Source organism: Solea senegalensis, linkage group LG8 (genome assembly GCF_019176455.1).
Source record: "Solea senegalensis isolate Sse05_10M linkage group LG8, IFAPA_SoseM_1, whole genome shotgun sequence".
Lineage (NCBI taxonomy): Eukaryota > Metazoa > Chordata > Actinopteri > Pleuronectiformes > Soleidae > Solea > Solea senegalensis.
Window position 1 is genome coordinate 26,683,460 of NC_058028.1, and position 11,830 is coordinate 26,695,289.

The following is an 11,830-nucleotide window of genomic DNA, read 5'->3' on the forward strand; positions in this document are numbered from 1 at the left end:
ACAAAAGAGAAATCAAAGAATTAAATGTACAGGAATTATAATAATTAAACCCAATGACAAACAAAATTCTATATAACAACAATTGAAAAGCAATCCATAATAACCCAAAACGAACAGAATAATTGTAATTATGGGTTACAGCAAAACAAATTACAAACAAAACTAGATCGGCAATTCCGTGCCGAAATTTCGAGGGTGCCTGCAGTTCTTGCGGCATGTGGAAGTTATATGGCCGGAGATTTGGATCCAATCCACCTTGGAAGTACTTTTTGGTGGAGTCACCCTTTAAAAGACCAAGTTTTAAAGGAGAGAGGGGGAGAGAGATTCACAAGCCCCTCTGTTTCCCATTCATGTGTATGTGGAAGTTATATGGCAGTTTTTTGCGATTTTTGTGGCCATGGTTACTTGAAACGCTTAGAAATAGTCATCGCACACAAGTCCCGGTCGAGCCGCACGTTTTGATATAACATGTGTGGGGGTTTTCTCAAAACTGTGGGAGGAGTTAGACGTCAAAGTTTTGGGTGGAAGAATACAGAGAGACTGACAAGCCCCTCCCAAAGTCCCCTCTGCTCCTTACACACACACACACAAACACACGCACACACACGCTTGTCTCTATCTCTCCAAAACCAGCAGAGAAATCAGAGAAAACAGCATGTTTTAAAGTTGTCATATTTCAAGAACGGTTGATGATAGAGATAAAATGTTTGGTTTGTGAGCGTCAGGAGGCTTTCGGCAACTCCCACATTTAAATTTGTGACAAACGGGCCTGAATTGACAGAGAAATCACAGTTTTAAAATCACCCTCGGGTTGATTTTTCCCAAACTCCAAAGCAGACATTTTAACATTGAGGTGAATGGAGAGTGTGACCAGAGTTGTCTGCGCTTTGAGGTGATTTTAAGAAAAACTACAAGTCATATGAACATGAAAACACACACAGGGATAGACGACGCCCATGGCAACGTTTTGATGTAAAAATTGTCCGTGTAGGTTGAAAATTGTGGGCAGGAGAGGAGTTTGTTTAGAAAATTTTGGTGATTATTTTGCTGGATCTCGCTAGAGTGGCACACTCTAGCTGCCGCCCACACAACGCAATACACACTCGTTATAAAATCTGAAAACGTAAAAAAAAAGTACAAAACGTAAACTGCGATTGTTTAAAAACCGTAACATGGATCAAAACTTTGACTTAGGTCAGAAAAGTCCCAAGTCTTGTGACTCGTTTAAAGTTCCAACCACGTTTCTACGTTAAAGTATGACGACACTGTGATGCTCCGAAGTGGGCTTGGTTGTTTTCGGTTTCCCATTATTGTGTGAGTGGAAATGAGTGAAAATTATTTTACATTTTCGCGATTTCTGTCGCCATGGTTACTGGAAACGCTTATAAAAATCATAGCACACCATTCCCGATCAAGGCGCACGTTTTGATATAACTTGTGTTGGGGGTTTCTCAAAGCTGCGGGAGGAGTAGCGCGCCAAAAAACGGGAGGATGAGGAAAAATAAGCAGAATAAACGCCGTTGGAATATCAAGATGTGCTCGCAGCACAATGCATTCTAGTGAGAACTCTAAGGAGTTCTGACTAGTATGCCTTGTGGCTGCAGGCACCTAATTAAAGAAATTACCACAAAAGAACCAAATCAAATCAATATATATATAATAATATATATATATTATATATCCTCTCATGCGAGTACACACACACACACACACACACACACACAGTTTAAGACGTGGCTGCCCACAATCGGAGACAGCGTTACCAAGCGACCTGGCGGAGCGGCGAACGCAAGCGAGGCGATCAGTTCCGCAAACACACAGCTCCAATCAGGCACAGCAACCCGACCCAACAACCTCTTCGACTGAGGGAAAGAAGTGGAAATAGAGCAGAAGCAAAGCAGCAGCGGTTCTAGGAGTGGATTAATCGGCGCTGCGCCGTTACGGTCAGTCGTCCTACGATGAAGCGAACAAACAATGAGCAACTTATGAATGGCTGGAGGAAGAAGCTAAAACCACTGCACTACATACCGATCAGGCGATCCCGGCCAACACAGCGTGGAACGGGAGGATCAACGCTCCCCGAGAGCGACCAGCGGCAGGCAGTGAGTGGCACAGAGCGGTGAACAGCGCGCAGCCAGCAGCAACACCCAAGTGGACCTTTATAAAACAATCACATTAGTACTGGATGGGCAACATACGCGAGAAATGCAGCCGGCAGCCCACCTGTAACCACACGGACGCGGAAATGGAGGAAGCACAGGAGTGACGCGACCCAGCCTCCAGCAACCAAAGGACTGACAGGTGCTTTACGCCCGCCTTTATGTGGCAGTCTCCCACTGTGATTGGGTGGAACTGCAGCCCATCTGATTGTTACTGAACTATATATTGCCACACCAGCAACACATATTAAGCACATGATAATTTCCCTTGATTTATGTGAATAAATAATAGTTTACTGTATCTTCAATAACATCATTGTTTTGTTTATGACAATGTTTACATGAAACAACATGAGGGCACTGATAATTACTAACCCTAACCCTAACAAAATATACGAGTCACTTTTCATGATTTCTCTACAATCTGCTCCAGTGTTACTGTCAGTGAACTTTCTTGGATGGGTTTGACTTTGCTGACATGGAAAGTGGGGTGGACTCGAAGCGACCTCGGCAGACAGAGACGGACATAAACAGCATTAATAACCATGGCAACAGGAAATGGACCTACGAACCGTGGAGCTAGCTGTCTGGAAAGCACTTGGAGGGGGAGGTCCTTGGTGGGAAGCCAGACCTTCTGCCCTGGCCTGTATACCAGAAATGGGAGTGGAGCCCCCTCTAACCACTGTCTCCATTCCGTCAGGGCTTCCTTAACCGCCAGCAGTTCCTTGTCTGCCACGTTGTAGTTGCGCTCAGCGGGGGTCTGTTGTCCTGAGCCGTGTGGAGGAGAAGGTGCTCTTTAAGCATTGGAAGGCCGCCTCACCAGTCATATGCCCTATGTCGTGGCAGAGTTGTGGCCCTTTCTTTGCTGAACACCTCCCTTAAATTGTGATAGCAAGTCGGTACATAATGCAGGTCGGGCTGGAGTGAAGGGTGAGGGCGAAGCGTGCTACCTGACTCATTATTCTGCTGTGAGAAGCTCTCGTGTTTTTCCCCCCAAGATTGGTTCTTTCCCGTGCGCCAGACTATGATGGGGTTGTTTTTGATCAACCATGGTAATCCTAATACTACGGCATGACTTGACGAGTGATAAACATGGAACGTAATTAGTTTGTGGTGGCCCCCTGTTCCCACGGATACAGGCTACGTCTGATGCGTGACTGTGAAAAGCGATTCGGAAGCGAATGGCGTAGTGTGCCACGATGCTCCGGTCCTGCTGGATAGTCTCCAGAGTATGCCTCACTTTTCTGGAGGGGGTCGAGATGACGAAGACCTGCTGGAAAGCTGAGATGAAGAGGTCTGCTGAAGCGCAGGCAGGAAATCGGCGATCCCACTCCGCCGTCGACCAGTCAGCAGCTGGACCCATCATGTGGGTGATGATGAATGCGATTTTCGTGCATTCAGTGGAAAAAACTAGAGGCATCAGCTGGAAGTGCAGGTCACAGTTAATCAAGAAAGGAGCACAGTTGCTGGATTCATCGGATAACTTGTCCGGTGGTCCCAGACGTGGAGGATATTTGGGTACCGTTCCGGCTGTGGCGACAGGTGGCACAGGAGCTGTGGCTGCAGCAGAAGGGAGAGAGAAGTCAGTGCGGGAGTCGAGGTGAGTGACCAGCTGTTACATGGTTTGGTTCATGGAAATGACTTGGTTTGTCACCGACTCTTAGAACCTCTGTTGTTGTCTTGTCAGCAGCGAAACCGCTTGGTTCAGTTCGGCGTACCGCTCGGCATTCTGCTGTAATCTTCATCCTTGGGCGCCAAGAGCTGCCGTTACCCTGTCTCGGCTGGATCCATGTTTTGGCCAGTGCGTTCTGTTAGGAACGGTGAATACACTGCTTGGACCAAAATGCACAAGACAGGAGGCACGAAGAATGATTCAAGACTCTTTATTTTCCTCTTGAGAAAACAGGCAAAATCAAAATCACTTCTTCGTAGAAGGAAAAAATAAACTAGAGTATTTTTGACAAAATCTAAAATCACTTCTTCATAGAAGGAGAAACTAACCTAGACTATGCTTGACAAAATCAAAGCCACTTCTTCACAGAAGGAGAAAAAAACAAGACGAGACTTAACACTTGAGCTAAACAGCAGAAGGCGAAACAAACTTGGACTCTGACATGTTATCTAAAAGCATAAACGACGCACTGGCAAATAACAAACAAACTGGAAACATCATATAGGGAATTGGGAATCAAGGGCAGGTGGGAGTGATTACTAAAGGATCACCAGGCGAAGTACATGAGGGAATTAGGGGAGATGTGTCAAAACTGACGAAACCACGCGACAGGAAGACAAAAATGTTTACCAAAATGAAAGGGGAAAATCAAACCCACACCAAAAGTGACATGAACTTAACGTGACTTTAACCTAAACTAACACAAGAACTACACTAAGCAAAACCAAACCACTAACAGAGCTGACGCTTCGTGACACAAAGCTCCTTCCTTCAGACTGAGTTTGGTGTTGAGTCCTCAGGAAGACGTTGAGCAGCTTCTGAAGTGTCTGGAGTGGGTTTTTACAGCAGCAACAGAGCAAGCAGTTGACACAACTCCGGAGCAGGAGGAGGAGCTGCTGTTCAGAGGAATGGTCTGACCTGCTAGTTGCGTCACTAGCAGGCACTGTTGAAATCCGCTTGGAAGAGCTCAGGAAAACAATAAAAACCTGTGTTCTCAGCAGTGGCTGAAGTGGCTGTTGTGAAGTTTTAGGGCTACATAAACGAGGAAATGACGCAGATCCACATCCAAAAGCAACATTAATTGGAGTTTCTGGTCTAATTCCACTTTAAATCAAATTAATAAAGAAAAGACACCTTTGGTACAACTAGAAGTTGTTTAATGTAAAATGACATTACCTCCCAACATTTGGAAAAACAAGTGGTTATGATGTTGGTAGTAAATTTAGTTTAAAAGTATTTTTTTTATCAAAATCTTTATTGCCTGTATTGTGATCTGATAGATACAAGTCTAAAATACAGATGATAGATAAAGGAACAACAGTGTTCACAATTTTACTTTGTGGGGCCTCGACTCATGATGGCTTTCTTTGTGTTTCTCTCTGGTCTCAACAAGATTATGTAACATTTAGGTCCAAATAGCGCCACTAAGAGGCCAAAACTGGAGGCCAGGATGGCAAATACCTCCACTGCATCTGCATATTTGCCTGGTGAGTTGATGTAAGCAGGGACAAAGGCCACCCACACTGCACCGAAGATCAACATGCTGAAAGTGATGAGTTTGGCTTCATTGAAACTGTCTGGAAGATTCTTTGCTAGAAAAGCTAACAAAAAACTGAGGACAGCCAGTAAACCAATATAACCAAATAAAACTGCAAAACCAACTGTGGACCCAACTGCACATTCATAAACTATCTTGTCACTGTGATATAGGATGTTTTTTTGAGGCACTGGGGAAGAAGAGACAAGCCAGACAGTGCATATTGTTGCTTGAATAGAGGTCAGAACCAGAACTGTCCCTCTCTGCTGCACAGCTCCAAACCACTTCAGAGTGGACCCACCTCCTGGTTTGGAGGCCCTGAACACAGCCAGAACCACCATGGTTTTCACCAGGATACATGAGACACAAAGCACAAAGCTGATGCCAAATGCTGCATGTCTTAGTTGGCAAGTCCATAATCTGGGTCGTCCAATGAAGAGCAATGAACAGAGGAAACACAATTTGAGCGACCCCAAGAGAAGAAAACTGAGCTCTGAATTGTTGGCACGAACTATAGGTGTGTTGTGATGATGGATGAAGATGCCCAGAACAACAATACAGATACATGTGCCCAACAGTGAGGTGGTTGTCAAGCAGATACCCAGAGGCTCATGGTAAGAGAGGAACTCTGTTTTTTTAGGCAGACAATGGTCACGCTGGGGGCTGGACCAGAAATCTTCTGGACAACTGGTGCACTCCATGGAGTCTGAGAAAAGAGGGAAAGTGATGAGATGAATGTTTATACAACTGTTTACAGCTTCACACTCACCAGTTGTATTGCTGATCTTTCCCTCAGAACAAGGGACACAGTCAAAACAACACTCAGGTTGCCCCTCCTTTCTGGCCATGCGGGTACCTGGAGGACAACTCTCACTGCACACTGACTGAGGAGGCTGTTTGGAGAAATATCAGTCTGTTATTGTATCTTATAAGGGCCCCTTCATATGTTTCCATGTTCTGTGTCCGTTTTGTCTGTTCAGCCCTGTGGATGGTGATACTTCTGCTGCTCGAAAACTTCTCAATATATCTTTCTACACCAGAAATAATTTTAGGAAGAACATTGACAAATTAGGTTCTGCATTTTTTGATAAAAGAAGGAATGATGTTAAGGTTGCTGTTTTACTGGATGATCAAGCTTCTCTTGACATAATGAGATGTAACAATAACCAAACTATGATCCATATTCACTGACTGAATATTTTAAATCAGCATGTTCTGGTAATTTTGAGCTCCACAAAAAATATTCAAAGCAGGCTCAGTGTCTTGCAATTAATTTGGAAGAGGTGGAAGGGAGAATACCTTGCCATTCTTCAGACTTGATAAAAATGGACAGAAAAGATGCTGCACATCAAAGCTGGTGGGATAACTTTGTCTTAGAAATGACTGGCCTGTGGGACTTTCATACAGTCAATAAAGGTGGAGGTGCATGCAAATGTCTATGAAGATTTTAACAGTACCATAATGGGTGAATGACAACAATCACGTCAGAAGGACCAAAGCAAACCTATGCAAAATCAGGAACAATAAGAATCTAGACTACAGAGTCTGGCAAAGAGATAGTAACCTGTTTGGATTCAAACTTCCAGAAGATTTTGTCTTCATCCAGTGTGAGTTCACCTTCGAAGGCTGACCACTTAACCTCACCCACCGTCTGAACTTTAGTTCTTCCATCAGGGAGCCACACCCAATTTATGATGTCATATATTGGTATGGTATCACCATTCTCATCAAATGACACTCGATCACCAAATTTTGTGGTGAAGTTGACTTTATCCAAGTAATACACAAGCTTTGGATGTGAGAATCAGACATAAGGAAAACAAGAAAGACAATTACAGTTACTGCAGTAGTTGTTTGCCTCGGGTGACCAACAGATTCACTTACTCATGTGACATGTGCATGTTTAGTTAAAACCTCTGCCCTCAGCTGTTGCCAGTGCTGAGGAATGAAGAGTGCAGATGAAAAAGACTTGTATTTTATCTGTTATTTAACTTTAACAAAATAAAATACTTTTACACTTACACTTCATTAAAGTCTTAAATAAATACAAATAATCAAATTAAATTAATGTAGTATAAACTGATATCTCACCTGCCATGGCTCCAGTCTTTGTAAATGAGCACAGGTGTTGTTGCTGAAAGGTCCTCTCCCTGGCTCACACTGCAGCATGTTATCAAGAGCATACGCCAGAGCGTACACAGCCTTATACACATTATACTCTGACCTGAGGTCTGAAACATCCAGGAACTCATTCTCCACATTCTCTATAACTTCCTGTCCTGTGCATAATTCTCCTCCAGCTTCCACCCAACCTGCTGGAGGTGGTGCAAATCTACACTGAAATGTGTGTTCCCAAAATTGATTCACCTGAAAGATAGTTATTGTGTGTATTAAAGCCATATAATACTCAAAAATGCATAAAAAATAATTGGGAAATTCTCACCAGGCTGTTTCCATGGGTGTTGTTGTGATTTAGTTCAGGATGTATTTGTAACAGGAAGTCTCTGAGTCCTGGTATTTCTCCTCGGCGGATGGAGATACCCAGTGTTCCACCCAGGTACGGGGTGAAGTAAGGAGTCTGGAGCGCAGCAGCTGATGCCCACATTTCACTGGCAATCCACTGCAGGCCTGTCACATTCTGCCTCACCACCTGTACATTGAAATATAATAAGTAATGGTCCTGGTAAACACAGTTACTCTAAAACCCTCCTAACAACAGCTTTAACAACTTACAGTTGAAACATTAGAAATGAAATCTGCTTTCCAGAGGCTAAATATTTTTTTTGAGTATATCTCTTTAAGGACTGACCTCTTTCATGAAGTTAATCGTGCGACTCTTATGTGCAAACACAATCACCACTCGAGCTGTAGATTTCCTCATCACATCCACTATTCTCCTCATTTCAGCAGGATTGTCATCATTAGGCAAAATCTCTGTGTAAGCCAGACAACCTCCACCAGCCGGACCCAGATCAGAGTGAAAGGATCGGGCAGCGTGGAATCCATATTCACTGTCATTGATGAGCAGACCTGCCCAAGTCCAACCAAAGTGTTTTAGAATCTGAATCATAGCATTCACCTATGTGGACACAGAGCAGAGGGATTAGTGCACAGGCTGGAATCATCTTTACTAGAAATCTTGTTCAACAGGTTCATCAAAGACTCATGTTTAATCACTGTCTTTAAGTGTTGAATATCTGACACAACACAATTCTGTAAATGAGACACAACATAACTGGTGATACACATTTTTAAGGATACATTTTCACCTGAAAAGCATCATTTGGGATCGTTCTAAAGAAAGATGGAAACTTCTTTCTGTCACCCAGGCAGGAACATGAGGCTAAATAACTCACCTGCAAAAAAAACAGACCACATATTCTCAAAAAAATTTTTTTCTTTTTCTCTTAAAACATTTGAAGGAAATTGGTCAACTGTTAATTTAATGCATTTAAGATAATTCATGAAATTATATTTACATTTACTTTACATAATTTTATCACAATAATGATTCAGTTGAAGGACTAAAATACTTACCAGAGGCATTCTGTACAAACCTAAGACTGTAGAAATAGCTATAGAATTTGAAGTGGTAGTATCTCCCACAATCCCTAGGACTGGAGGATTTCCAACACAGTTCTCCTCAAATGTAAGTTGCTCTTCTTTTCCTGCAGCACTGACTAAGGACAGTGCTGCAGGAAATCCAATTCCTAGTTGAAAGCAGTTATCATACAGACTGTATCCCAGAGTCACATTAGGCAGCAGGTTGGAGTTTCTGTTGATCTCATCGATAGCAAAGGCCATGGTCTGGGTCTGTCTGAATTCTCGGATGTCAAAGCTAACAGAAAAACAATTGTTTATCTTTTGAAAAACCTTATAACCTTTATGGCTAAACAAAAGCTTCTTAATTTGACTGTTTCCCTGTCAGACTCACCCATAGCAGATAGGCAGCTGTGGCTCTGAGGTAAAAGTCAGGTCAGGATCAGCAGAAAATAGGTTGATTGCAAAAATCCCACCGAGAATCACATCTCCAGTTTTGTGCATCCCATTTAGAACAAATTGTCTCAGAAACTGACAAGAGGAGGAATAAAGAGAGGAGGACACAGCAGAGAATAAGCAGCAGTACAACATTAGCAATAGCAACTTGTTATCTAAAAATACCCTCATGACTTTCCTGTGGTTCATCCCGTTACTGAGTTCAGTCCCATCACTACATCATCTTTTATTTGACTTTGACAATATTTATTCTTGCACATCACCTATCAGGGCAGAATAACAAGCTGTAGGGGCAGGTCCTCAGCAACGTCATGTGTCATTTACATGTTATTTTTGTCATTTATCTTTTGTACTGTGTGTTTTTGGCTGTCCAATATTTTTAGTCACTAAAATATGTTTTGTAAATTAATGAATGAATTAATAAAATGAATCAAGAAGTGGGTCCTTTTTTTAAACTGTGGCTGTGTGAACAGGTTATGCATATTTTTATAAATCTAAACTGCATCATTTCTGTTATTACTTGCCAAACTAAGTTGGAACTTAGCTACATTAAGTTATGTTATTGAATAGCTATGTTTTTGTTTGCAATAAACTAATATGTCGGCTCCTCTCAACAATTTAAGCACAGTTTCCAGTTGTAATAAGGACTTATCATCTTTAATGTGGATCACTGGTAGAGTGCATCACCTTTAAATTGGAAGATTGTAGATCTCTGGTTTCACTACTCTACGTGACTCACTGTTATGACCAGGCCGAGGGGAAAACCTGATCACAACATGAATAATGAGACTCCCCTTCCCAACTCCCAAGAAACCACCAGCAACTAGTCAAACAAACCATTTTAAAGGTTTATTAAAATCAAGTACAAAATGTCTCCAGGCAGTCTGGCTGTGAGTGGTTTGAGGAAGTCCGATGCAGCTGGGATGTTCAGGCCTCTTATTCGGATTCCTTCCATGCAGGACCAATCAGCTCCCAGGATCCAACCTAGACTCACTCACACAGGTCTTTCACTCAAAACATGCACAACTGTAACCCATCTCACACTCACATGCAGACACATACACACAGGAAAAAAGGAGTCACGACCCTGGGGTCGTAACAACTCCCCCCTTAAAAAGAGAATTCAATTCAATTCAATTTTATTTGTATAGTGCCAAATCATAACATACATTATCTCAAGGCACTGTACATAGACAACATCAGTGTAGAGAAAAAACTCCCTCTTAACAGGAAGAAATCTCTGACAGAACCAGGCTCAGACATGTGCAGTAATCTTCCTCGACCGGTTGGGGTGAAAGGAAAATGGGCTACAGAGGAGAGGTGGGGGACAATAAGGGGGGAGAGAAAGGACAAGACTGACGGGGCGGTAACATATTGTGTCACTTCCTGTGATTCCACTGGTGTTTTCTACTGGAACGATTAACTGAACAAACACGCGTTTTATTACTAATACCAGTACTAAGACTAATACTTTCACCCGCTACTTTTGCTTAAACTCTATTGTTTACGTAGATTATGTACAGTGTTTCTTTCTTTGCTAGCGTAAAGTTAGCTTAGCAGTGATGGATTCCCCCTCTCCCTCTCCTGCTCTCTCCTGTGTTGTGTGCCACATGTTTAGTTACTTCTCTGCCTCCTTTAGCGATAAAAGTACTTTTAAAAAGTTTAGCTTACTGGCTAGGGTGGAGGCGAGGCTTAGTGAGGTAGAAACTCGGCTCCGCACCATTGAAGATAAATCAGTTAGCCAGTCCCCTGTAGTCTGTGCGGACCCCATAGCATTAGCTCCCTCAGCAGCTCCCGTGCAGCCGGGAGACAAACAGGGCAGCTGGGTGACTGTAGTGTTAAGCCAAAGAGTCCTGTCCACCACCAACCTGTTCACACCTCAAACAAGTTTTCCCCTCTCAGCACCACACAGACTGAGAAACCAACTCTGGTAATTGGTAACTCCATCCTGAGGAACGTGAAAATAGCGACGCCAGCGACCACAGTCAGGTGTTTTCCCGGGGCCAGAGTGGCGACATAGAGTCTTATCTGAAACTGCTGGCTACAGACAATCGTAAAATTCAGTAAAGTTATTATTCATGTTGGCAGTAATGACACCCGATTACGCCAATCTGAGGTCACTAAAGTAATGTTAAGTCTGTGTAGGTACACACAATCTATGTCTGACAATGTAATCTTCTCTGGTCCTTTGCCCAATGTAACCAGTGATGACATGTATAGTCGCATGACATCTTTCAATCGCTGGCTGTCGAGTTGGTGTCCAGAAAACAACATTGGGTTTTTAGATAACTGGCAAACCTTTCGGGGGAAAACTGGTCTCATTGGATGGATCAGGTCTCTTATCTAGCAGCTTAGGACATTGTATTTGAAATCCAAGACAATCCAGAGACCAGGACACAGAGTTGCAGTCTTTCATGCTTCTCTGTGCTTCTTTTCGAGCAGTCACCAATTAAAAACCCCATAGAG

At 43.0% G+C, this 11,830-nt stretch overlaps 1 protein-coding gene across 1 annotated transcript; it reads right to left on the reverse strand.

Annotated features, from left to right (window-relative positions):
* Positions 1-4,091: 4,091 nt before the first annotated feature.
* LOC122773224 (extracellular calcium-sensing receptor-like) lies at positions 4,092-9,532 on the reverse strand. The gene is made up of 9 exons (XM_044031733.1): positions 9,303-9,532; positions 8,906-9,206; positions 8,638-8,724; positions 8,178-8,447; positions 7,812-8,018; positions 7,460-7,735; positions 6,933-7,157; positions 6,138-6,252; positions 4,092-6,074 (listed from the first exon to the last, which is right to left on the reverse strand). Exons 1-9 carry the CDS (start codon positions 9,497-9,499, stop codon positions 5,164-5,166), a joined length of 2,589 nt encoding a protein of 862 aa, XP_043887668.1. The 5' UTR covers positions 9,500-9,532; the 3' UTR covers positions 4,092-5,163.
* Positions 9,533-11,830: the final 2,298 nt, after the last annotated feature.

Bases quoted from the DNA above. Each gene is read 5' to 3' on its own strand.
- LOC122773224 (XM_044031733.1), bottom strand. From the start codon at position 9,499: ATGTTGTACTGCTGCTTATTCTCTGCTGTGTCCTCCTCTCTTTATTCC. The intron at 9,207-9,302 runs GTGAGTCTGACA...TTTTTCTGTTAG, and splicing joins CAGCTGCCTATCTGCTATGG to CTTTGACATCCGAGAATTCA. The intron at 8,725-8,905 runs GTAAGTATTTTA...TTTTTTTTGCAG, and splicing joins GTTTGTACAGAATGCCTCTG to GTGAGTTATTTAGCCTCATG.